Consider the following 27,855-nt stretch of genomic DNA (forward strand, 5'->3'; position numbering starts at 1 on the left):
GCAGGGAACACGGGTTCGAGCCCTGGTCTGGAAAGATCCCACATGCCGTGGAGCAACTAAGCCCATGCGCCACAGCTACTGAGCCTGCACTCTAGAGCTCCCGAGCCACAACTACTGAGCCTGCGAGCCACAACTACTGAAGCCTGCGCACCTAGAGCCTGTGTTCCGCAACAAGAGAAGCCACTGTGATGAGAAGCATCCACAACAAAGAGTAGCCCCTGCTCACCGCAACTAGAGAAAGTCCGCATGCAGCAACAAAGACCCAATGCAGCCAAAAATTAATTAATTAATTAATTAAAAAAATAAAAAGACAAAAGATGGCAGAAATTAATCAAATATATAAAAAACTTACTAAAATACAGAGAATGTAAGATTGGGTAAAAAACCAAATCCAGCTGTGCAGCACTCACAAGAGAAGTATCTTTTTTTTTTTTAAATTAATTAATTTATTTATTTTTGGCTGTGTTGGGTCTTCGTTGCTGCACATGGGCTTCCTCTAGTTGCGGCAAGAGGGGGCCACTCTTCGTTGCGGTGTGCAGGCTTCTCATTTCAGTGGCTTCTCTTGTGGAGCATGGGCTCTAGGCACGCAGGCTTCAGTAGTTGTGGCATGCGGGTTCAGTAGTGGTTCATGGGCTCTAGAGCGCAGGCTCAGTAGTTGTGGCACACGGGCTTAGCTGCTCCGCGGCATGTGGAATCTTCCCAGATCGGGGCTCGAACCCGTGTCCCCTGCATTGACAGGCGGATTCTTAACCACTGCGCCACCAGGGAAGCCCAAGAAGTATCTTTTAAAAATTACCCAAAAAGATTGAAATTAAAAGCATAGAAAAAGATATGCCAGGCAAATACTAATTAAAAAAAAAAAAGCTGGTATTGCAGTATTACAATACTAATATCAGACCAAAGTTCTAGACTTTTAAAAAGATGGTAGAAATTTGACTTTCAGTATCACTAGTATGGCTAGTTACAAACATAAATCCTGATACTTTCTGCCTGGTGTTATTCATCTGTTTTTTTCTTTTCTTTCTAAATCAACTACCACAGACATTTATGGAGCAGTATCTACTATGTGTTAGGTAATGCAACGGAGACAAAGATGAGTGCAGCCTAATTGATTACTGTATAGAATCTAATAGAGGAAATACATCCAGTAACTTTAAAACAAGGCAGCAAAATTGTGAGTACCATTAGAGAGTTATAAGTGAGATATGATGGGAATGGGCTGTGGTGGGAGGAATCAGGAAAAGATTTCATGCAAAACATGGTATTTGACATGGATAGAATTTTAAGAGTTGGAGGTAGGAAAAAGAGATTTCAGGTTGAAGAGAAACAGTAAAGCTTTGAGCAAGCGCATTTTCTGCTTTTTCTTTACAGCCATCTTATCTAAAAGAATTTCCCTGGTTATACTAAGATTGTCTATTAACTCTTTAGATAGTGATTCTGATCTCCATACTGATCAGCTACATGATCAACTGGTCATCTGATTATCTCCATACTAATCAAACATTTCTAATTATTTTTATTTTTAATTAAATATGAATTTTATTGGTATGAATTATCTAAAGGCAGTAGTGTAAATACAATTATGTCTTTTTATATTCAGTATTGTAAGACTTTGCCCTATCAGTTTGTTGTATAAAATTCCTATTTTATAAATTCTTATGTATATTCTATTCATCTATACAATGAGGCTCAGCTAGATTCTTCAATGAATAAATTACTCCCTAGCTTAAAAGAAGATATTTTTTAAAAACTACACTAAGGATATAATTTCACTAGTATTAGTTCCTTTACAGCCTAGACCATGACCTAGACATCAGCATTTTTACCCTGGGGGTTGTGTAGCACACTTTGGGACTAATTCTTTACTGGGTAGCTTCATAAATTTAGGCTAGAATGTTATCATTTGCTAGACTTCATTTGCTAGAAATGTGGCCTGCTCCATTTACCTGTAACAGCTCATTTGCTTTATTTTTCATTTTCCTTTACTCAACACAACAGCACTGCAAACTGCGTAATTAGGTTAACACTTTCGTTGCTTTTTAAAAATCTTTCTTCTAACTCTTTGCCTCATACTTTCTCATAGTATCTTAGATTTGTATGCTAGTTTTCCATGGGGGAAGAAGGGTATGTTATTCGCTTTTTCATGCAGTGTTGTTAATATTGACAGAAGGAGGCTAATTTTATCCTAAGTGATAATATACTCTATGTTGAAGACAGGTTAAACACTTCCCTCTGAACTTGGTCAGGGAAAAGGAAAATGGATTAGATGGCTCCTGAAATTTTTTCCTGTTCAACTCAGAGATTCAGAATTTTTTCCCCCTTTAAATGCTAAACAAATGAAAAGTGACATTTGGGATTACCACTATCCCTCTGTTGCTTGCCATCTTCAGTTTAATGTCTGCTTCTCTACAAAGATTAACATATTTTCCACTCATGATTTACTTGTCAGGGACTTTAGGAGTTTTCTGGAACCAGAAGTCTGCCTTTGGTAGTGATGATTACTGGATAATTGCCTGTGCTTTGGTGGATTTTCCATTTTTAGATTACATCAGGCTCTACAGACTTTATTTCTTTGGCAGAAGAACCCAAAGGCAATGGAGTATATTTTTTCCCCTTCCCCAGCCCAGCTTAAACAATGACTCACTTGGGCCCTAGGGCTTTACTTCATACTCTCATTCAGGGGCCGCTTTCTACCCTTGTTTTTCTTATTTGCCTTTAGTGTCTGTCTGGAACCTTTTATATCCTTTGGCACATGGATTTTCCTCTAACGTTATTGTCAGAGAGGAGGTATACGCCACCACCCCCAAACTGGAACAGACAATCCAGTTATGTTCCCATAAGCCATGTTGTTCTTAAGACAGCTGATATAGGTCAGAGAGAATACAAAAAGAATATCTTTAAGGAAACATAAATTTCAGGTGGGGTAGAGGGAGAAGTATTCTCCAAAAAGATATGAGTGCCAGTGTCATCCAGCTAAAGACAAAGATTTCCCACTATATGAGATGCTCTAATGACTGATTAAAACTTCCTCAGTGTGTGTGTGTGTTTGTGTGTGTGTGTAGGAGGTGGGAAGCACTCAGAGGAATTGAACTCCAAGAGTTTTCAAAGAGATATAGTTATGTGAAGAGAATTCCTCATAGAAGGACTTGGTCTAATCTATAGTTCAGAGTTTTTTTGGAGAAAAAAAGATTTTTCTCCTTTTGGGCAGTTGTTCTATATATTCTTGACTTTTCATTCTAATTCCAGCCTTCTGTAACTCTCCATCTAATGATAATTCCTTGATTTTTCTCTTTGCAGTTTTAACAGTGTATGTCAGGGAACTCACATTCTTTTTCGGGAATTCAGCTTCATCCAAGCCACCCCTCACAATAGGGCATCATTCTTACGGGCCTTCTGGAGATGCTTCCGAACTGTAGGCAAAAATGGCGGTAAGTCTTCCCAAATTTTTTTCTTGCCTTCCTTTATTCCCTCCAAACTTCTTTCTTTTGCTCAGTATAAATACTGTTTTAGTGCATACTCTTCAAGGCTCTAGGAACACCTTTTAAGGAGCTATCTGTCTTGTGTCAGAGATACTGCCATCAATATTATTATCACCATCAACATCACCGTCACTGAAGCACTTATTAAGATCCAAGTGTAACTCTGAGATCTATGTGCAGTAATTCATTTAATCTTCACAACGTCTCTCTGTGGTAGATAATATAATTCCCATTTTAAAACAAATGAAACTTAGGATCAATTTGCATATTGTTGGTTCAGCATCTTATGATTATAACCCAAGGAAAATATTAAAAAATACACTGATCAAAAATGTGTTTACTGAGACTTTATTTTGGTGATATGAAGGGTGAAAGACCCTTACTGAGAGCTTCTTTTAAAAAAATGGCACTAAATTCTTACATTCAGGATATTAAAATAGATTAAATTGCTCCAAAATTTTCAGATATAGAGTCTCTACATCAAAACTTTTGTTCACGTCTGTTTTCAAAGGCCTGTTCTTATTCCCATCTTCATATTATGTTTTTCCAAATAAGTATCGAATATCTTTGACAGTTTCTATAGTAAACCTAACTTAAAGTAGAGGAAGGCCTAAACTATTTCCTCATTCATTCAACAAATATATCTGGTAGACTTACCATGTACCTGGTGCTGGGGTTATAGTAAGAAAATAGGTATGCTCCCTGCTTTCATTGAATTTGCAGGATCCCCTACCCTGCTCTAACTGATGCTACTGCTACTTTATATATAGCTACTGAAACTTTTTTGCTAAAACTCCTTCTACCTAGTTTCTGATTAGATCATTTCGCTATCCTAAGAAATAGGTATGGTAGATATTATTGTGCCCATTTTATTTTATTTTATTTATTTATTTATTTTAAGAAGATGTTGGGGGCAGGAGGTTATTAATTAATTTATTTATTTTTGCTGTGTTGGGTCTTCGTTTCTGTGCGAGGGCTTTCTCTAGTTGTGGCAAGCGGGGGCCACTCTTCATTGCGGTGCGCGGGCCTCTTACTATCGCAGCCTCTCTTGTTGTGGAGCACAGGCTCCAGACGCGCAGGCTCAGTAGTGTGGCTCACAGGCCTAGTTGCTCCACGGCATGTGGAATCCTCCCAGACCAGGGCTCGAACCCGTGTCCCCTGCATTAGCAGGCAGATTCTCAACCACTGCGCCACCAGGGAAGCCCTGTGCCCATTTTATAAATAACAAAATTGTGTAACTTGCAGAAGGATTGCACAGTAGCAAATTTGGAAATAGAACCCAGATTTACTAATATGCTCTTTCTACTACTGACAAGTAACTCTAGAGATCATCCATCTCAATTACACTATTGTGCAAGCGTATTGAGAATAGCATCATCTTCTTTACAAAATATATGACTAGTAGTTGAAAATCAGTGTGAACTCAATTTTAAGCGAACTAGCTCAGAAAAACTATCTTGTTGGTCTCCACATAAACAAAACTGGGAGCTGTGAGTGTATAGATGAATTTTGTACTATTTCATCAGAACCTGTCTTTCCTAATCCTTTCTCTGTCCCTTAACCAGTCAGCAAATATATATTAAATACTCATTATATCAAAGAATGGTGCATATAGCTAGAGCTGGTTTCTGTGAAATAGCACATGGAGATAACTATGGAAAATAATCTTCAGATATCCTTAATTCTTTTCATGACTTACAAGTGGGGCCTCTTCAGTAATTTATTTATTATCACAAGGGATCCATATAGTGGTGGACTCTAAGCAGATGTGGTTTTCTTTATCTTTCTTATAGCAGCTGCCAATGATTCATCCAGCTGCTGAGAGGAAGCAGCTCCAAGTTCTCCCTATTTCTCCTGTGCCACCAGTAGGACCTAGATTTTATGCTGGATATTTATTGTCATGCTTCTTAATCAGACAGTCTCTGAGTTCTTAAATACCAAATGCAACATTTACGTCTAGGTGATCCTAAGATCTTTGGTTAAATAGTTTTAATATATTCTCAGTTTCCTCCAGGAAACTTCAGTCCCAGAATGTGTCAGTCTCCAATTTTAATCCAGAATGAGCAAAAACACTCAGAGGCAAGATTCCAAAGGAAAGTATTTATTAAGTCCCATTTTTTCAATTAGAATGCCAAGTACCAGACACCTACTCAGTGGACCTGCTATTATATTGTTCTCCTGCAGATAACTTCCTTAGAACATCATGTACATATTGTAGCATTATCAAGAGGAAACTGACTCTTCTGGGAGGAGGCAAAAGATGAGCTGGGTTCCAGCATAACATATCTAAAAGTGAAGCCACCTGTAGAAAACTAAGGACCTTGATCCCTTCTGGCAAGAAATCTTTTATCCCAGTTTTTAGCAAGTACAGAGATACGATGTCATTCCTGCATGACTGAGTATTGAATGATGCTAATTTCCCTGTGTCTGAATTTCAAATAACCTCATGAAAACTGCAGTGAGTCTCTTGCTATCTAAACAACTTTAGACTCTTGGAAGCAAAAAGATCTACTCAAATGTAATAAGCCTTTAAAATTCAACTTCTCACTTTGGTATTTTTTTCAATACAGAAATATTAGTCTAAATTTTCCAAGTTGGCAAATATTGAAATTCCCTTGAAGTAAATCTCTACTTCTATTTAGGGATATTGGCTCAAAAGAGCTTTTGTCCACAGTTTATTTTCAGTTTATGAGAATTTAGTTTTGAGCTTTGTGCTTTTACCAGTGAATATATATATTTCATTTAATAAAATAATGATACTAAGGGAATTGTCCTCCTGCTATAAACAACTAGAAAATCAGACAGAGTATCTGAAACAACTGTTTCAGACATTGGACCAACAGTCAGTGTGGAACTATGGTCCCTGAGAGGCAGTTACCAAGTGACAGTACAGGGAGATCATCAAAGAGCTTGGTGGTCTTACTGAGTTGAAGAGGCAGAGGCTGGGGTTTAGGGAGGCCAAGGTGGCCAGTATTTACAAGGCCAAGTACCAGAGAGAAGGGCATTGCTCACTTAGCTCCAGAGAGCTGCAAGGAGGTATTTGAGTCTTTGACTACAAACTCTGCACATGTGTGGGTTGGAAAAAGAACCACTAGAAAACAGTAGGCCAGACAATTCCTGGAGTACTCACAAGGCTAGTTTCTTCTATTTTGAGAGAAACCTCAAAATACACTGGGCATTGGATAGAGTCCTCAGTAGCTTAAGCATTAAACTGATCTGCAAGTAACTGCATTTACCAGAACAAAATTCAATACTCCTTAAAGGAATTCAACAAAATCCAGCACTCAACAACATAAAATTCACAAAGTCTGGCATCCAACTAGAAATTACAGGAAGCAGGAAGATATGACCCATAACCAGGAGAAAAATAAATCAATAGAAACACAGACTCAGAAAAGACAGAGATGGGGGAATTAGCTAGCAAGGACCTTTAGACAGTTATTTTAAGTCATATAGATGTGCTCAAGTATGTAAAGGAAAATATGAATATGATTAGGAGATAAATGGAAGATATTAGAAAAATCTAAATGGAATTTCTAGACATAAAATACAGCATCAGAAATGAAAATAATGATAATAATAGCAGTTAATATTTATTAAGTGCTTCCTGTGTAGATTATCTCATTTTTCTAATCCTGTGTATTAGGTAGATACTTTTATTATCTCCTTTGCACAGAAAATAAAACTGAGATTTTGAAAGTTAAATAACTGGTCTAGGTCACACACCTATAAGTGTGTGACCAATGAATGACAAAGAAGCCAGAGAGCTGACTTGAGACAGTATTATGTTTTTAGTGTGTAATGTGTTCTCCATCAGAGAGTGTATGAAATGCTGGAAATACAGATAAGTAAATGACAGTGCTTGCCCTCAAAGAGCTCACATTCCGGGAGAAGAAACAGAGTAGCCTAGAAGTAGTTTCCTTAGAGTATAAGTGATTAGTAAAGCCTGTATGAATCAGTAATAGCACAAGGAAAGAAACAGTTCTTCCTGCAGAAGTTGGGGAAGGCTCTAAAGAAGTAAAGACAATTAGGATGGATCTTGGAGTAGTAGAAAGCTGTTAAGCAAGGAAGGAGTACATTCTGAAAAGAAAAAACAAGATTTTTGAAAGTATGATGACATGAAACATCATGGTTCCTTTGGAAAATGGTAAGAAGAACAATGTGGCAACAGAAAATGATGCTGAATGCTTATTGTGCCAGCCACTGAGCAAAATGCTATACATGTATTCATTCATTTCATTCACACAACAAACATGAGTTGGTGTGATTATTATCCTGTTTTATACATAAAGAAACGGAGAGAGAAGTTAAGTGACTTGCACAGGCTATATAGTTTATAAGTAGCACAGCTCATATTCAAACTTGTCTTCACAAAGGCCACATTTTTTTTTTTTTTTTTTTCTGTACGCAGGCCTCTCACTGTTGTGGTCTCTCCCGTTGCGGAGCACAGGCTCCGGACGCGCAGGCTCAGCGGCCATGGCTCACGGGCCCAGCCGCTCCGCGGCATGTGGGATCTTCCCGGACCGGGGCACGAACCCGTGTCCCCTGCATCGGCAGGTGGACTCTCAACCAATGCGCCACCCGGGAAGCCCTCCTTTGTAATTTTTTAAACAAACAAACAAAAATCCTTCAGTGTGATCTCTTCACTCCTGAGGTCTCCTCTAGCAGCTGATTCTCTCCACTTGTTCCCACCAGTGCTTCACCTCTCATCACTTTCCCCGGAAACCTGATGTGGCCAGATTAAATAAATAAACAAATAATTTCTTCAACCTCAAGTTCCTGTTTCCTAGCTCCCATTTTACTTATTTCTTCTCTATTCCTAATTTTCTCTTATTTTTTCATTTTTACTTCTTTCTTCAGAATCTTTTCTCCAGGGAGAACATTGACAATTGATGTCCCCTCAAATCTGTCCCCTCTCTACCTGCAATAACTTTGATCTTTCCCTCTATTTAATTTTTTTTTTGGCTGTGTTGAATCTTCGTTGCTGCACGCAGGCTTTCTCTAGTTGCCGTGAGCGGGGGCTACTGTTTTGTTGTGGTGCGCGGGCTTCTCATTGTGGTGGCTTCTCTTGTTGTGAAGCACGGGCTCTAGGCACGTGGACTTCAGTAGTTGTGGCTCTCAGCCTCAGTAGTTGTGGCTCGCGGGCTCTAGAGCGCAGGCTCAGTAGTTGTGGCTCATGCGCTTAGTTGCTCCGCGGCATGTGAGATCTTCCCGGACCAGGGCTCAAACCAATGTCCCCTTCATTGGCAGGTGGATTCTTAACCACTGCGCCACGAGGGAAGTCCCCCCTCTATTTAATTTTTCCTTTTTTCTATTTTAGTTATTTGGAGGTGTCACACATGTCACACAAGCATTCCTGGAATGCTTTTGTCACAACCTCCTCTCCCACCCAACCCTCCTCACCCTCCATACATAATACCCTTAGGCTGCTGACCTCTCTTTATCCTTTTAGGTCTTGGTTTAAAGGTCAGCTCCTTAAAGGGGGCTTCCCTATGACCCTTCCTCATCTGAATTAAATCCTTTCATTACTCTTTTCAAAGCATCCTGTAATTTTCAGTCATCATTTATTACAGTTTCTGACTAAATATTTTTGGCATGACTCTTTACTTAATGTCCATCTCCCTTATTAAATTGTAACCTTTATGAGGGCAAGAACCTTGTTTTGCCAATAACTATTCCTAGCACCCAACATCTGTAAATGATTTGTTATTTAATATGAAGGCTCACCATTTCCCAATCACAAGAGGATAGATTCTTTTTTTTTTTTTTTTTGCGGTACGCGGGCCTCTCACTGTTGTGGCCTCTCCTGTGGTGGGAGCACAGGCTCCGGACGTGCAGGCTCAGCAACCATGGCTCACGGGCCCAGCCGCTCTGCGGCATGTGGGATCTTCCCGGACCGGGGCACGAACCCGTGTCCCCTGCATCGGCAGGCGGACTCTCAACCACTGAGCCACCAGGGAAACCCAAGAGGATAGATTTTTGAATGGGTTATATTATCGTTTCTTCTATTGGGTGTAGGGTTGGTTTTGAAAATCTGTTTTACGCTAACTTTTCAATATTGTGTAGGAGCCTTGTTTTAAAATAATAGTAGCTACCACTTATTGACCACCTACTATATGCAAGGCACTAAACTTCATGTTCTAAGTGCCCCACTAAAAACTGACCCATTCAAAGCTGTGCTATTTTAAATGACACCTAATTAAAACAATATTCAATACCCACTGGTGATTCTAAACAAGGATTAGAAAGATTTAGATCATGATCTGTATGCAAACTTAATTTTTTTAAATATTTATTTATTTATTTGGCTTCGTTGGGTCTTAGTTGCAGCACGTGGGATCTTCGTTGCGGCATGTGGGGTCCTTTGTTGAGGTGCGGGCTCAGTAGTTGTGGCATGCAGGCTTAGTTGCCCCATGGCATGTGGGATCTTAGTTCCCTGACCAGGGATCAAACCCACGTCCCCTGTGTTGGAAGGTGGACTCTTAACCACTGGACCACCAGGGAAGTCCCGCAAACTTTAAACATTGGTGAGGATCTGATTAGTAGTACTTCCTTTCCTTCTTTTGTATTCCAGTCCAGCCTTTATGCTATGAAAGAGATCACAAACTAGTGGTCAGCTGACTGCACGTGCCTTGGCCTGCAGGTATGTTTTCTTGGTTTGCGGTGTTAAAAATACATATTTTTAATTTGATGCCAACATTTAACATAAAAATCTCAATTCAATTTCACTTATAAATGGAAAGTCCTCCCAATACCATGACGACATTCTAACAAGAAGACGGTTTGCCAGGGCAGAAGTGCAGCTGCTCTCTTTAGACAGGGCACGTAGACTCAGATTTACCACCATCCCCAGCTGCCTTGCTTCACCTGCTTACGTTTCCTGCCTGGCCTCTATAGGCATTTGAGTTTGCTATCATTGCTAGAACTTCTTGGTCCATTTATAACCACTTGAAAGGTAAGGTTACACTCATAACTCAGAACAAGGAGTCAGGTTCTTATTCCTCAACTAGATGCTCTTTCTCTCTTCTCCTTGTTATCATGATGTCTCAAAATTTTTTATAATTAGAAGTGACCTTAAAGTCCTCTCATCTTGAAACTAAATCTAGGTTTTTTAAAAATATTCTCTTTTTTACAGTAAAATATACATTACATAAAATTTGCTATTCTAACCACTTTTTAAATTGAGAAATCTTTTTTTGGTGGTAAAATATAAATAACATAAAATTTACCATTTTAAGTGTACAGTTCAGTGGTATTAACTATATGCACATTGTTTTAAAACCATTACCAGTATCTATCTCCCTTTTTTCATCTTCCCACATTGAAGCATTTTACCCATTAAAAAAATAACTCCCCATTCCCCCCTCTTCCAGCCGCTGATAACCACTGTTTTACTTTCTGTCTCTATGCGTTTGACTATTTTAGGTACCACATATAAGTGGAATCATACAATATTTGTCTTTTTGTGTCTGACTTATTCCACTAAGCATGATGTTTTCATAGTTCATCCATGTTGTAGCGTGTATCAGAATTTCATTCCTTTCTATAGTTGAATAATATGCCACTGTGTGTATATCGTATTTAGTTTATCTGGTCATCTGTCAATGGACACGTGGGTTGTTTCCACCTTTTGGCTGTTGTGAATAATGCAGCTGTAAGCGTGGGTGTACAACTATCTGTTTGAGTCCCTGTCTTTGATTCTTGGATATGTACTTAGGAGTGAAATTGCTGGATCATATGATCATTCTATGTATAACTTTTTAAGGAATTGCCATACTGTTTTCCACAGTGGCTACACCATTTTACATTCTCACCAGCAATGCACAATTTCTCCCAATCCTCACCGACATGTGATATTTCTTGTTGTTTTGATAATAGGCATTCAAATTGGTGTGACGTGGAATCTCATTGTGGTTTTGATTTGCATCTCCCTGATGACTCATGATGTTGAATATCTTTTCATGTGCTTATTGGCCATTTGTATATCTTCTTTGGAGAAATGTCTATTTAAGCCCTTTGCACTTTTTTGAATTGTGTTGTTTATTGTTGTTGTTGTTGTTGAGTTGTAGGAGATCTTTACATAATCTGCATATGAATCCCTTATTAGACATGTGATTTGCAAATATGTTCTCTTATTCTGTAGGTTGTCTACTCACTTTCTTGATAGTATCCTTTGATACACCAAAGTTCTTAGTTTTGATGAAGTCCAATTTATCTATTTTTTCTTTTGTTCCCTGTGCTTTTGGTGTCATATCCATGAAATCATTGCCAAATCCAATGTCAAGAAGCCGTTGGATTGTTTTCTTCTAAGAGTTTTATAGTTTTAGCTCTTAAGTTTAGGTCTTTGATCCATTTTGAGTTAATTTTTAGATAAGGTGTGAGGTAAGGATCCAACTTCTTTCTTTTCTTTTCTTTTTTTTCCCACTGCATGGCATGTGCAGTGGAAACATGGAGTCCTAGCCACTGGACCACCAGGGAAGTCCCCCAACTTCTTTCGTTTGCAGAAGGATATCTAGTTTTCACAGCACCACTACTGAAAGACTTTTTGAGCAGTCCTTTCCCCAATGAATGGTACCCTTGGCCTCTTCTTGTAAATCAATTGATCTTACTGTGAAGGTTTACTTCTGGGCCCTCTCTTCTGTTCAAGTGGTCTATATGTCTGTCCTTATGCCAGTTCCATACTGTTCTAATTACTGTGGCTTTGTATTGAGTTTCAAAGTTGGGAAGTTTGAGCCCTCCAACTTTATTCTTTTCCAAGATTGTCCTGGCCATTTGGGCCCCCTTGCAATTCCATATGAATTTGAGGATCAGCTCTCTATTTCTGTGGCAAAAAACCTGTTGGAATTCTGGTAGGAATTGTGTTGTATCTGTAGATTGCTTTGGGTAGTATTGACATCTTAACAATGATAAGTCTTCCTATCCATGAACATGGGAAGTCTTTCCATTTATTTAGGTCTTCTTTAATTTCATTCAGCAGCGTTTTATAGTTTTCAGTGTGCAAGTCTTTCACCTCCTTGGTTAGATTTATCCCTAAGTATTTTATTCTTTTCATGCTATTGTAAATGGAACTGTTTTTCTTAGTTTCCTTTTTACATTTTTCATTGCTAGTTTATAGAAATATAATTGGTTTTTGTATGTTGGTTTTGTATCCTGCATCTTTGCAAAATTCATGTATTAGCTGTAATAGTTTGTGTATTTGTGTATGTGTATAATCTTTATGGTTTTCTGCATAGAAGATCATGTCATCTTTAAATAGAGATAGTTTTATCTTTTCCTTTACAATTTGGATACCTTTTATATCTTTTTCTTGCCTAATTGCTTTGGTTAGAACTTCCTGTGCTATGTTCAGAAGTGGCAAAAGCAGGTATCCTTGTCTTGTTCCTGATTTGGGGGGAAAGTTTTCTAGTATTTGGTTTTAAGATAAAAGTATGTCAGGAAAATTGTGATTCACATGGACAAGTAGCTGCAAATACTAATAGATTTATTTTTAACATCTTGACATCTGGTCAAAAAAAGTTTTTTAGTTATACTGATCCACATATTCAAAAAAGTAGTGATAGGGAATTCCCTGGCAGTCCAGTGGTTAGAACTCAGTGATCTCACTGCCAGGGCCCCGGGTTTGATCCCTGGTCTGGGAACTAAGATCCTACAAGCCACAGAGCAAGGCCAAAAAAAAAAAAAAGTAGTGATAGTAAATTTTTGTGCCAAAGCTGAGTTACTTTCCTAATTGATGTGTGATCACTTTGGAGAAATCAATGAACAGTTTTCTCAGCTAGTTTAAAAACTGCATTGTTTGGAGAAAAATAAATGTATCTTATAATATCTCATATGAGTAGTTCAATAGTGTTATTTCTTTAAAGATCAGGTACCTCAGGGGCTACTATGGATTGAATTGTGTCCCCCCCACATTCATATATTGAAGCCCTAACCCCCAACGTGACTGTGTTTGGAGGTAGGGCCTATAAGGATGTAATTAAGATTCAATGAGGTCATTAGGGTAGGGCTCTTCTCCAATAGGATTAGTGTGCTTATAAGAAGAGATATCAGGGACTTCCCTGGTGGCACAGTGGTTAACAATCCTCCTGCCAATGCAGGGGACATGGGTTTGAACCCTGGTCTAGGAAGATCCCACATGCCACAGAGCAGGTAAGCCCGTACGCCACAACTACTGAGCCCACATGCCATAACTACTGAAGCCCACATGCCACAACTACTGAAACCCGCATACCTAGAGCCTGTGCTCTGCAACAAGAGAAGCCACCGCAGTGAGAAGCCCATGCATCGCAACGAAGAGTAGCCCCCGCTCGCCGCAACTAGAGAAAGCCCACGCACAGCAACAAAGACGCAGCGCAGCCAAAAATAAATAAATAAATTTAAAAAAAAAAAAAGAAGAGACATCAGAGAGCCTTCCCCCTCTGTTCGCCATGTAAGGACACAGTGAGAAGGCAGCCTTTTACAACAAAGGAAAGACTCCTCACCAGACACTGAGCCTGCTGGCTCTTCCATCTTGGACTTCTAGTCTCCCAAACTGTGAGAAAAATAATTTCTCTTGTTTAAGCCACCCAGTCTATGGTATTTTGTTATGGCAGCCTGAGCAGACTAATACAGAGGCCAGATTTTTGCTCATAATTTTCATGCAGAAAAATTAATTTTATTTTGCATTTTGAATCCAAATCCTGTTTTGATTCATCACTAATATTTTATCTGAGGTGGTAAGTATGGCAGTGTTATAAGCCTAAATTGAGCTATTCAGTTTATTTAAATATCAGTAAGATTTCCAAGTTGATAAACTTACATTTAATGAATGTACTTAAGGTAGAAATAATAGTAATTTCTTATTTTATTTGACTATTGTTTTGACAACTGCCTTATATCAGTCAGAAAACTTTAGTGTAAAAGAATAAATTCTGGCATCACTACTGATACGTCTGCAAATGACTCTGAAAGGTCTACAATTTAAAAGCCTCATCCTAATAAAATTAACAGTATGTATCAATTTGTATAACATTATCCAATAGTGTTTTGAAAAATGCTTACATAATTTTAACTGCTAGTGTTTATCTACACAACATCTAATGACATTTTAAGGCCTGTGATCCACTATTCCATCAATTTTTTCTGCCATTGCTTTTCCAGTCCCAGTACAAAAACGATTACATTTTTACCACTTTGTTAGTATCTTAACACTTAAATACTTCTATTTTGTAATTATCACGTTATTTTATAGAGTAATAAATCTACTTTGTTTTGTTCCATAACCACATCATATAGGAACAAGTATAAGGAGGGGTTGATAACATCTGTACTCTCATCCAGTAGAATTTAAAGATTTTATGTAATCACAGCCTTTATGCCAATATAGTCCTAGATTAAAAAAAAAAGAAAAAGACTAGAGCAGATAAAAAGCTTCCTAGTCAGTGACATATTTACAAGTTCAGATACATATATTTGTGAGCAGGAGAAGCTCCACGATGAGTTAACCTGAGAGCACAAGTTGGTAGTGTCTATATATTCAAATTTACTATGTAACCTATTTAGTGTGCATGTTGTTTTTCTTATAAATTTTAAACAAAGGTATATTTTTAATAAGAAAACTGTTAATATTAAACATTTGTAGAAACTTACCAATGCCTCTGAAAAACTCAAGCCTTCTGGTTTGAAAACTACTGATGTTTCTCTACCCATTCCCCATCACACAGGTATAATATTGAAGCCTGAGGTCTCCCAGAGAGTCTTCTGACTCTCACCAAGTGCTCTTGCTATTAGCGTCAAGTGCTCTTGCCCTGACACTTAATGCACATCAATATATTTTATGTCATTCAGCCTCTGAGATCAATGTATAATTTGCTAGCCCAGAATGTGATCAGATTAGTTAAGGTTTAAGAATGTACTGCAATTGTGTGTGATTTTCTATCTTCTTTGATTGCCTTAACAGATGGAGGAAAGTTTAAGTTCCACTCTACCTGTCTTCAAGAGAAAACATTATGTTATTCCATCTTTTATTTAAAATAAAAAATCATGATTCTTATTACTGAGGGAAGTATAGTACTTGCTTTACTGCATATTTCATGCTTTGACGGACATAACAAGCAGAATTTGGAAGTTCTTTGAAACTACAACCAAGGGTTTTTCAAAAATTAGGCTAAAGTGAGACTTTACCATGAGATGTTATTAAACCCATTCTCTAAAGCAGATGTACCCCAAAACAGAATGGTACCTCTTAGGCTTCTGAAATCTCTTGCTCGCATGATTCAGTTAAAAACAAAAGTAAAAGACTAAATTAAAGTGTATACACTGTGAATCAAAATAAAGCCACCTTAGGTTAAAAATGTCAGTTTAATAAACCATACTCAAATTTGGTAGTTTTGGTGGGTTTTAAGCTGGGAGTGTATAAAAGCAAGTATAAGTAGTGTTGAAAATTTAATCTTTTCTAGTTTTATTTTGCTTGGCATAACTTGCTCTTCATTCCCACCGCTGCCACTGGACCCTAATTTAGAACCCTAACTAACCACATCGGAGAGGTTGTCAAAAAGACAGATTCCTTGATCCCATCTCCAACCAAGTGAATCAGAGTCAGCAGGGGAGGGACCTGGGAATGAATGAATGAATGAATTTATTTATTTTAACATCTTTATTGGAGTATAATTGCTTTACAGTGTTGTGTTATTTTCTGCTGTATAACAAAGTGAATCAGCTATATGCATACGTATATCCCCATATCCCCTACCTCTTGCATCTCCCTCCCACCCTCCTTATCCCACCCCTCTAGGTGGTCGCAAAGCACTGAGCTGATCTCCCTGTGCCATGCAGCTGCTTCCCACTAGCTATCTATTTTACATTTGGTAGTGTATATATGTCAGTGCTACTCTCTTACTTCCTCCCAGCTTACCCTTCCCTCTCCTGTGTCCTCAAGTCCATTCTCTACGTTTGTGTCTTTATTCCTGTCCTGCCCCTAGGTTCTTCAGAACCATTTTTTTTTTAATTCCATATATATGTGTTAGCATACGGTATTTGTTTTTCTCTTTCTGACTTACTTCACTCTGTATGACAGTCTCTAGGTCCATCCACCTCACTGCAAATAACTCAATTTCATTTCTTTTTATGGCTGAGTAATATTCCATTGTATATATGTGCCACATCTTCTTTAGCCATTCATCTGTCGATGGACACTTAGGTTGCTTCCATGTCCTGGCTATTGTAAATAGTGCTGCAATGAACATTGTGGTGCATGACTCTTTTTTTTTTTTTTTTTTTTTTTTGTGGTATACGGGCCTCTCAGTATTGTGGCCTCTCCTGTTGCGGAGCACAGGCTCTGGACACGCAGACTCAGCAGCCATGGCTTACGGGCCCAGCCGCTCCGCAGCATGCGGGATTTTCCCGGACCGGGGCACGAACCCACGTCCCCTGCATTGGCAGGCGGACTCTCAACCACTGCGCCACCAGGGAAGCCCTGCATGACTCTTTTTGAATTATGATTTTCTCAGGGTATATGCCCAGTAGTGGGATTTCTGGATCATATGGTAATTCTATTTTTAGTTTTTTAAGGAACCTCCATACTGTTCTCCATAGTGGCTGTATCAATTTACATTCCCCACTAACAGTGCAAGAGGGTTCCCTTTTCTCCACACCCTCTCCAGCATTTATTGTTTGTAGATTTTTTGATGATGGCCATTCTGACTGGTGTGACGTGATACCTCATTGTAGTTTTGATTTGCATTTCTCTAGTGAGTGATGATGTTGAGCATCTTTTCATGTGTTTGTTGGCAATCTGTATGTCTTCTTTAGAGAAATGTCTATTTAGGTCTTTTGCCCATTTTTGGATTGGATTTTTGTTTTTTGGTTATTGAGCTGCATAAGCTGCTTGTATATTTTGGAGATTCATCCTTTGTCAGTTGCTTCATTGGCAAATATTTTCTCCCATTCTGAGGGTTGTCTTTTCGTCTTATTTATAGTTTCCTTTGCTGTGCAAAAGCTTTGAAGTTTCATTAGGTCCCATTTGTTTATTTTTGTTTTTACTCTAGGTGGTGAGTCAGAAAGGATCTTGCTGTGATTTATGTCATACAGTGTTCTGCCTATGTTTTTCTCTAAGAGTTTTATAGTGTCTGGCCTTACATTTAGGTCTTTAATCCATTTTGAGTTTATTTTTGTGTATGGTATTAGGCAGTGTTCTAATTTCATTCTTTTACAGGTAGCTGTCCAATTTCCCAGCACCACTTATTGAAGAGGCTGTCTTTTCTCCATGGTATACTCTTGCCTCCTTTATCAACGGAGGTTTATCTCTGGGCTTTCTATCCTGTTCCATTGATTTATATTTCTGTTTTTGTGCCAGTACCATACTGTCTTGATTATTGTAGCTTTATAGTATAGTCTGAAGTCCAGGAGCCTGATTCCTCCAGCTCTATTTTTCTTTCTCAACATTGTTTTGCTATTCAGGGTCTTTTGTGTTTCCATACAAATTGTGCAATTTTTTGTTCTAGTTCTGTGAAAAAATGCCATTGGTAGTTTGATAGGGATTGCATTGAATCTGTAGATTGCTTTGGGTAGTATAGTTATTTTCACAATATTGATTCTTCCAATCCAAGAACATAGTATATCTCTCCATCTGTTTGTATCATCTTCAATTTCTTTCATCAGTGTCTTATAGTTTTCTGCATACAGGTCTTTTGTCTCCTTCAGTAAGTTTATTCCTAGGTATTTTATTCTTTTTGTTGCAATGGTAAATGGGAGTGTTTCCTTAATTTCTCTTTCAGATTTTTCATCATTAGTGTATAGGAATGCAAGAGATTTCTCTGCATTAATTTTGTATCCTGCTACTCTACCAAGTTCATTGATTAGCTCTAGTAGTTTTCTGGTAGCATCTTTAGGATTCTCTATGTATAGTATCACATCATCTGCAAACAGTGACAGCTTTACTTCTTCTTTTCCGATTTGGATTCCTTTTATTTCTTTTTCTTCTCTGATTGCTGTGGCTAAAACTTCCAAAACTATGTTGAATAATAGTGGTGAGAGTGGGCATCCTTTTCTTGTTCCTGATCTTAGTGGAAATGGTTTCAGTTTATCACCGTTGAGAATGATGTTGGCTGTGGGTTTGTCATATATGGCCTTTGTTATGTTGAGGTAGGTTCCCTCTATGCCTATTTCCTGGAGAGTTTTTATCATAAATGGGTGTTGAATTTTGTCAAAAGCTTTTTCTGCATCTATTGAGATTATCATATGGTTTTTATCCTTCAATTTGTTAATATGGTGTATCACATTGATTGATTTGTGTATATTGAAGAATCCTTGATTTCCTGGGATAAACCCCACTAGATCGTGGGGTATGATCCTTTTAATGTGCTGTTGGATTCTGTTTCCTGGTATTTTGTTGAGGATTTTTGCATCTATGTTCATCAGAGATATTGGCCTATCGTTTTCTCTTTTCTGTGACATCTTTGTCTGGTTTCGGTATCATGGTGATGGTGGCCTCATAAAATGAGTTTGGGAGTGTTTCTCCCTCTGCTATATTTTGAAGAGTTTGAGAAGGATAGGTGTTAGTTCTTCTCTAAATGTTTGATAGAATTTGCCTGTGAAGCTATCTGGTCCTGGGCTTTGTTGGAAGATTTTTAATCACAGTTTCAATTTCAGTGCTTGTGATTGGTCTGTTGATATATTCTATCTTCCTGGTTCAGTCTCGGAAGGCTGTGCTTTTCTAAGAATTTGTCCATTTCTTCCAGGTTGTCCATTTTATTGGCATATAGTTGCTTGTAGTGATCTCTCATGATCCTTTGTATTTCTGCAGTATCAGTTGTTCCTTCTCCTTTTTCATTTCTAATTCTGTTGATGTGAGTCTTCTCCCTTTTTTTCTTGATGAGTCTGGCTAAGGGTTTATCAATTTTGTTTATCTTCTCAAAGAACCAGCTTTTAGTTTTATTGATCTTTGCTATTGTTTCTTTCATTTCTATTTCATTTATTTCTGATCTGATCTTTATGATTTCTTTCCTTCTGCTAACTTCGGGGTTCTTTTGTTCTTCTTTCTCTAATTGCTTTAGGTGTAAGGTAAGGTTGTTGATTTGAGATTTTCTTGTTTCTTGAGGTAGGATTGTATTGCTATAAGCTTCCCTCTTAGAACTGCTTTTGCTGCATCCCATAGGTTTGGGGTCATCATGTTTTCATTGTCATTTATTTCTAGGTATTTTTTTATTTCCTCTTTGATTTCTTCAGTGGTATCTTGGTTATTTAGTAGCGTATTGTTTAGCCTCCTGCGTTTGTATTTTTTTACAGTTTTTTTTTTCTGTAATTGATATCTAGTCTCATAGTGTTGTGGTCGGAAAAGATACTTGTTACAATTTCAATTTTCTTAAACTTACCAAGGCTTGATTTGTGACCCAAATGGATAGATATGGTCTATCCTGAAGAATGTTCCATGATCACTTGAGAAGAAAGTATATTCTGTTGTTTTGGGATGAATCTCCTATATATATCAATTAAGTCCATCTTGTTTAATGTGTCATTTAAGGCTTGTGTTTCTTTATTTATTTTCAGTTTGGATGATCTGTCCATTGGTGAAGGTGGGGTGTTAAAGTCCCCTACTATTATTGTGTTACTGTCGATTTCCCCTTTTATGGCTGTTAGCATTTGCCTTATGTATTGAGGTGCTCCTATGTTGGGTGCATAAATATTTACAATTGTTATATCTTCTTCTTGGATTGATCCCTTGATCATTATGTAGTGTCCTTCTTTGTCTCTTGTAATAGTCTTTATTTTAAAGTCTACTTTGTCTGATATGAGAATTGCTACTCCAGCTTTCTTTTGATTTCCGTTTGCATGGAATATCTTTTTCCATCCCCTCACTTTCAGTCTGTATGTGTCCCTAGGTCTGAAGTGGGTCTCTTGTAGACAGCATATGTATGGGTCTTGTTTTTTATCCAGTTACCCAGTCTGTGTCTTTTGGTTGAAGCATTTAATCCATTTACACTCAAGGTTATAATCAATATGTATGTTCCTATTACTGTTTTCCTAATTGTTTTGGGTTTGTTATTGTAGGTCTTTTCATTTTTTTGTGTTTCCTGCCTAGAGAAGTTCCTTTAGCATTTGTTGTAAAGCTGGTTTGCTGGTGCTGAATTCTCTTAACTTTTGCTTGTCTGTAAAGGTTTTAATTTCTCCATCGAATCTGAATGAGATCCTTGCTCGAGATCCTTGCTCGGTAGAGTAATCTTGGTTGTAGGTTTTTCCCTTTCATCACTTTAAATATGTCCTGCCACTCCCTTCTGGCTTGCAGAGTTTCTACTGAGAGATCAGCTGTTAACCTTATGTGGATTCCCTTGTATGTTATTTGTTGCTTTTCCCTTGCTGCTTTCAATATTTTTTCTTTTTATTTAATTTTTGATAGTTTGATTAATATGTTTCTCGGTGTGTTTCTCTTTGGGTTTATCCTGTATGGTACTCTTTGTGCTTCCTGGACTTGATTGACTATTTCCTTTCCCATGTTAGGAAAGTTTTCGACTATAATCTCTTCAAATATTTTCTCAGGCCCTTTGTTTTTCTCTTCTTCTTCTGGGACCCCTATAATTCGAATGTTGGTGCGTTTAACGTTGTCCCAGAGGTCTCTGAGACTTTCCTCAATTCTTTTCCTTCTTTTTTCTTTGTTCTACTCCCTGGCAGTTAATTCCATAATTTTATCTTCCAGCTCACTTACCCGTTCTTCTGCCTCAGTTATTCTGCTGTTGATTCCTTCTAGAGTATTTTTAATTTCAGTAATTGTGTTGTTCATCACTGTTTGTTTGCTCTTTAGTTCTTCTAGATCCTTTTTAAATGTTTCTTGTATTTTCTCCATTTTGTTTCTGAAATTTTGGATCATCTTTACTATCATTACTCTGAATTCTTTTTCAGGTAGTTTGCCTATTTCGTCTTCATTTATTTGGTCTTGTACGTTTTTACCTTGCTCCTTTATCTGTAACAAATTTTTTTGTCATTTCTTTTTTTTTTTTCTGGTGGGTGGTGCTGTATTCCTGTCTTACTGGTTGTTTGGCTTGAGATGTCCAGCACTGGAGTTTACAGGCAGTTGGATAGAGCTGGATCTTGGTGCTGAGATGAGGACCTCCAGGACGCCTCACTCCAGTTGATATTCCCTGGGGTCTGAGGTTCTGTTAGTCCAGCAGTTTGGACTCGGAGCTCCCACCACAGGAGCTCAGGCCCAACCTCTGGCCTGGGAAGCAAGATCCTGCAAGCTTTGTGGCGTGGTTAAAAAAAAAGGGGGGGGGCTTCCCTGGTGGTGCAGTGGTTGAGAGTCCGCCTGCCGATGCAGGGGACACGGGTTCGTGCCCCGGTCCGGGAGGATCCCACGTGCCACGGAGTGGCTGGGCCCGTGAGACATGTCCGCTGAGCCTGCGCTTCCAGAGCCTGTGCTCTGCAATGGGAGAGGCCACGGCAGTGAGAGGCCCGCGTACCGAAAAAAAAAAAAAAAGGAAGAAAGAAAAAAAGGAGCAGTACAATATCAAACAATAAAAAACAAAATAAAATTAGAAAGATAAAAAATGTTAGGAAAACTAAAACTATAATTGAAATAACTGCAACAAGGTACAGTAAAACAACAACAGAAAAAAAGAAGAAAAAAGGCAGGGGGGACAAGCCAAAAGGAGAGATCACTAACAAAGTATAAAGAATAAAATAAAATTAGAAAAATAGAAGATTTATTAGGAGAAATAAAAATATAAAAGAATCAACAACAATGAATCAACAAGGTAAAACAGAACCCCAATCTAAAAGAGGAAAAAAGAAAAGAAAAAAAAAAGTCTGCCTATGGGGGCGGATTGGAACTTAGGCAGGGGCGGGGTGTTTACAGTGGGGCCGGACCTAGGCTGGTGGGGAGGTGACGTTTGAGCGTGAGGTGGGGCGTAGGCGGGGCGACGTTCAAGTGTGGGCAGAGCCTCTGCTTAGGACCTGCGCAGAAGGGGAGCGGCAGCATGTGGAAAGGAGGGCCTCTGGAGTGTGGGGTTGCGGAGTCTGGAGGTAGGGCCCTGAGTGAGGGTGTGGGGTGGGGCTTGGCTCTGCATGGCAGGAGGGAGGCTCTGAGGGCAGAGGATTAGGCCAGGGAGCCCAACAGGCTTCTCAGTGCCCAAGTGGACAGGGAAAGCCCCGGTCCTGTTCCCTTGTGTTCCTTCGTGCCCCTCCCCCACCATCTCCCCCCGGGGTATCCCGTGTCGCTGCCAGACCCCTAACCGTGGGTGGGTTGTGCTGGGTGTAGAACTCCTCCCCTACCCCAGCTGCCCCTCAGGGAGGCCGGTCCCGTAAGTCCGGCCTTTACTTTTGCTCCCCCTTCACTCCCTCCCACTCCCTCAGGACCCGCGCGGCTGGAGAGGGCCTCGGTGGGCAGAGGATCAGGCCCAGATCTCAAGAGGTTCCTGGGGGCCCAAGTGGGCAGGGAAACCTGGCCACACTCCCTTCTGATCCTCTGCCCTCCCAGTGGTCCCCCAGTTTCCCCCTTCAGGCATGGGATCCCTTCCCCTCCCCCAGCCACCCCTCAGGGGCGCCAGTCCCGTCCTGCCTCCACTCCTCCTCCCCCCTCACTCCCCCCACTCCCCATGTCCCTGGTTGCTGGGGGTTCCTTCCGTCCCCTTAGGTGTTCGTGGTCCCCCACCGGTGCCTGGTAGGTGTCCTAGTTGTGAGAAGCCACGAATTCTGTGTCCTCCTAGTACGCCATCTTGACTCCCCCCCGCCCCGGGAATTTATTTTTTAACAAGCATTTCAGGTGACACTTAAAATCACTCGTGTGGGAAGTATTGAATAACTTCTTAACTTTTTTCTTTTGCTCCAGTCCTTGCTCTACATCAGCAGTTTTCAACCCTGGTTGCACGTCAAGTTCATTCAGGGAGCTTTTAAAAACTACCCATGCCCATGCCCCATCACAGATCGATTTAATCAGAATCTTATGGGTTGGGACCTATGCTTTTTTTTTTTTTTTTTAATGTTTTAAGTAAAAAGGTTTTATTGCAGTACAACATTTAGAGAAAAGTGCAAAATAATAAATGTACAGCTTAATGGATTTCTACAAAATAAACATACTCATGTAATGTCCATCCAGATAGAGAATATTACCAGCACCCCAGATGCCTCTCCCAGGTCCCCTTCCAGTCATGAATCCTCTCTAGGGTCACCACTAGTCTAACTTTTATCACCATAAACTAGATGTGCCTGATCTTGAACTTTACGTAGCTAGAATCATAGAGCATGCGCTCCTCAGGGGCTGGCTTCTTTTGCTTAACATTATATTTCTGATTTGTTGTTGGGTTTAGCTACAGTTTGTTCTTTTTTATTGTTGTACAGAATTCCATTTTATGTATAAACCACAGTTTATCCATTCTACAGTAGGTGGTGTTTGGGTTGTTTTCAGTTTCAAGCTAGTACAAACAATGTTACTATAAACATACTTTTATATGTCTCTTGGTGTATAGATTTCTGTTAAGTATGTACTTAGGAGTGGAATTGTTGGGAATGCGTACATTCAGCTTTAGCATATGTTCCCAAAATGATTGTACCATTTTCCACATTTAACTGCAGTTTATGAGAGTTCCTGTTGCTCTAGAACTTTTTCTGGGGCCCATGCATTTTAAAAGCTCTGCAGGTGATTGTGATGCACATTGAAGCTTGAGAACTACCGCAAGACCTTTTATAAATATAATTCTCTAAAGCATAGCCTTGGGCTTGTCGCCCCTGCTTAGAACAGCAAAGGTTCTATTGGTATTGCCTGCTTATGAAATATGAGTTCCATTACCTTACATTTAGGCCACTCATGATCTAACCTCAGCTGTTCCAACCACTGCTTTCCTACCCACAGCCTACACTCTCACCACACACAGACATTCACTTTCCCCCAAACACTCCTTATACTTTTCCCCTAGCACACCTTTGTTTTTGCTTTTCTATTTGTGTAGCACTTTCTTGCATGTCTGTCACATTCCTGCCCACCTTCAAGTAAACCCAGTTCTAAAAGTCCTCGTAATTCCCACTTCCTCCCCTCCTTGCCCTCCCTTACCTCCATAAGTGATCTGTCTTATGGCACTTATTCTATCATATTTATATTAGTTATTGGCAAACATATAATCTCTTTCCTAAGATATCGCACTGGGTCAAGAATAAATCGATTTTGTCTCTCCTACCTCTCCATTCAGCTTGTAAATGTGTAATATCAAGCTCCATGTGAAGCACTAAAGAGAAGACTTTAAATTGGGTACAGCTGTGTAACCATGGTTAAGTTACTTTCTCCAGGCCTTAGTTTTCTCATGTGTAAAATGGAGAGTATACTACTTCAACATTGTGAAAATTAAATGAGATAATGGACTAAAGCATCTATTAATCTTGGCACATAATAACTGCTTCATCAATGCCAGTTGTTTGTGTCATGTGATAGGTATCATTGTTAGTTCCCTTGAGTGGGGAGACAGCATAGTTTATCTCTGAAGCCCCATTCAGTACCTTTGCTTGTTGTGGGTGCTCAGTAAATGCTGGAAGAATAAATTAATGAATGTCTGCTGGATGATTGGATGGACCAGGCTTATTCATATTCCATTTCCAGTAAGTTTGGCCTATCTTGGAAGAAGCAGTCAAATTTCAGTTTAACCATCAGAGATAGACAGAAAGTAGGGTTTCTACTAAAAACTTTATTAAAAAGCTTAAATCCCCAGTTTAACCATACAACAGCTGCTCTCCTTCTGCTGCCAGGAAGTAGGGAAAATGCTCCAAGAGCTATTTGCTGTTTGTTTGTTCATCTTCAGGTAAACATGCCATGACTTGGGGAGAGCACACACGTCACCCGCAGGCAAGCTTGGGTCTGGGAAGTTGCAAGTAGGAGGAATGAAGAAGAAATCCCCCACTCTGGGAGAGGTTCCTGCAGGGACTCAGCTAAACCCATTTGCAGCTTTGCTGAATTATTTACTAAGATGAGGGGACTGGGTGTGGCTGGTCTGAGATTCCTCCTGGGAAGTCACTTTAAGAGTCTCCTTAATTTCCTCACCCTTCATCTTTGTTCTCTGGCTTTGGTGCAAGGGTGCAGGCAGTCGCACCCAGTTGACTGTTGTTCCCAGCACACTGAATTCTTTGAATCCGGCTGTTGCTGCCAAGGATTCCCTGCCCTGTTCTTTTCCCCTTGCCCTGATTTTAAAAACAGTTCGAGAAGTTCTCATCTGGCATGGAGATGCTGTTTTTCTAGATACATAGGACCAAGAAGGACCTTTAGAGCTTTAGATTATCATTTCTCAAAAACCCAGTATTGATAGATGAACGAATTATACAAAGTAGGCTCTGCCATCACCACTGTCATTTAAAGGTATTTTAGTGCTAAGAGGCTGTACAAGTGAGATAAAACTGATACCTGAGAGTATTTATCACCACCTATGTCACTTGCAGGAGGAATATAAGAATATATTTAGCTAATTGAAACTTTATTAAAGGTGTGTAACAAAATATATGAAGATTAATGGGTAGTCCACGAAAATGTTTACCAGGTAACTAATATCTTTTAAAACATGAGCAAATAAATGAATTTAACCATGTTATAATCAAAATGGGTCTGATGACAAAAGAATTAGTAGTCTGAAAAATATATAATCCAGTGTTCGAAACCTTATTTGTCATGCAAATTGGCCAATAATTCCTTGGAAGCACAATTCTACTTTTATTTATTATTTTTAAATTTATTTATTTATTTATTTGGCTGTACCTGGTCTTAGTTGCGGCATGTGGGATCTTTAGTTGCAGCATGTGGGATCTAGTTCCCTGACCAGGGATTGAACCTGGGCCCCTGCATTGGGAATGCGGAGTCTTAGCCTTTGGACCACCAGGGAAGTCCCACATTTCTACTTTTAAAATAAAGTTAACTTCAGGAAGCAATGATGAGCAAGGAAGTAATACAATTTTAGGAAGACACTGAAAATCTGCATTTATTATCTCAAGTGGCAGAACAACAGGACAGTATAATACCATTTATATAAAATTATATATTTTTATGTCTGTATGTATTTATGTGCATACAAAAATGTTTGGAAAGAGGTTTACCAAAATGTTATAAGTGGTTTTCTTTCAGTGCTAGGATTTTACTTTTTTTTTGCACTTTTTTATATGGTTTGAGTTTTTTATAATGACTGTGTAACATTTTTTTAATCACAATAAAAGCTATTTTTATTTTGAAAAAAAGAAAATTTTGTTTGACCATCTGCTATGGGCCCAAAATGGTACTAGGAGTTACAAGGATTAGAAAAGAAGGCTGCAGCCTGGCCACCAGTATGTTTACATTCTAGTTGGGAAGGTACCTAAAGGGTGGTAGAGTGTAGAGTGTAATCAGGTGTCAGGATACGTGGTTCAAAGAAGTGCTGGAGGCTACCAGGAAGAGGAGAGGTCATGTGGAAGATTTCATTGGAAAGAGGAAGCTCGAGTTGGACCTTGAAAAATGGACAGAATTTGACTGGGAGGAGGGAAGGAGGACATTTTAGGCAGCTTGAGCACTGAAGCAATAATAATGGTATTTGAAAAGACAGTGAGGAAACCAGCTTATATAGAGTAATAAGCAAATATGATTTGTGATAGAGAAATTTGCTTTATTGCCAAGTTTATTCCATATCTTTATTTTGATACATTGCAAATTGTATTTTGGTATACTTGAGCATTTTAAAAATCAGATCTTAGAAAAATAAATATAATTATTCTGAATACTGACTCTAAAGTGACATAAAAACTATGACTGCCATGAACATTTCATTATTTTAGTGTATTGAGAATGGAAGACTTCAGTCCATGTGCTCTATAATCCTGTCATTTCTATCCATGTCTCAATTCAGTCAGTGGCTTTTTCTATAGGCTTTTAATTTGTGATTAATATATTCCTACACTTTCTTGTATTAAAAATCAAAAAGTAGGGTATGAAGGATGGAGGCCAAAAGTTTATTTAAAAATAAATGAAAGTTTATTTTTAAAAAAGACATTAAGATTGAGGCTTTTCAAACAATGGAGTCAGGATTTGCTTTTACTAGTTACTTGGTTAACATGACTACATGAAATGTGTGCTATGTACTCTAAATACTGTGGCCATGTAAACTATACTTACCATGCAAACAAGTCTTTCAGAGAACCATATGTTTGAAATTTTAAATACAAAATGTCAACTATAAAGCTTTCCTTTTTGAATTCATGTATTTTTAAGTACTTTCAGTGTTCAAAGCACTGTGCTGCTAGGTGATGAAAAGTAAGCAGAGAACTCATTCATTCATCTATTCATTCATTCAACAGTATTTGTTGAGTGTGTCCTCTGTGCCAGGTATTATTCTAGGTGCTGGAACTAAAAGGATAAGGAGGAAATAGTTCTATTCTTAATGAACTCATAGTCTAGTTGGAGAGAAAATTGACATGT

General features: G+C 38.8%; 1 protein-coding gene across 3 annotated transcripts in view; it reads left to right on the forward strand.

The window, feature by feature from the left end:
* Window positions 1–27,855, forward strand: part of CSTPP1 (centriolar satellite-associated tubulin polyglutamylase complex regulator 1) — a 187,899-nt gene that overhangs the window by 78,571 nt on the left and 81,473 nt on the right. For all 3 annotated transcript variants that reach the window (XM_033860619.2, XM_073808940.1, XM_073808939.1), the window contains one exon: window positions 3,298–3,428. In XM_033860619.2, coding sequence (XP_033716510.1) covers window positions 3,298–3,428 — 131 coding nt within the window. The remainder of the gene's footprint in view (window positions 1–3,297; window positions 3,429–27,855) is intronic.

The sequence above is a fragment of the Tursiops truncatus genome, chromosome 8, assembly GCF_011762595.2.
Source record: "Tursiops truncatus isolate mTurTru1 chromosome 8, mTurTru1.mat.Y, whole genome shotgun sequence".
Classification (NCBI taxonomy): domain Eukaryota; kingdom Metazoa; phylum Chordata; class Mammalia; order Artiodactyla; family Delphinidae; genus Tursiops; species Tursiops truncatus.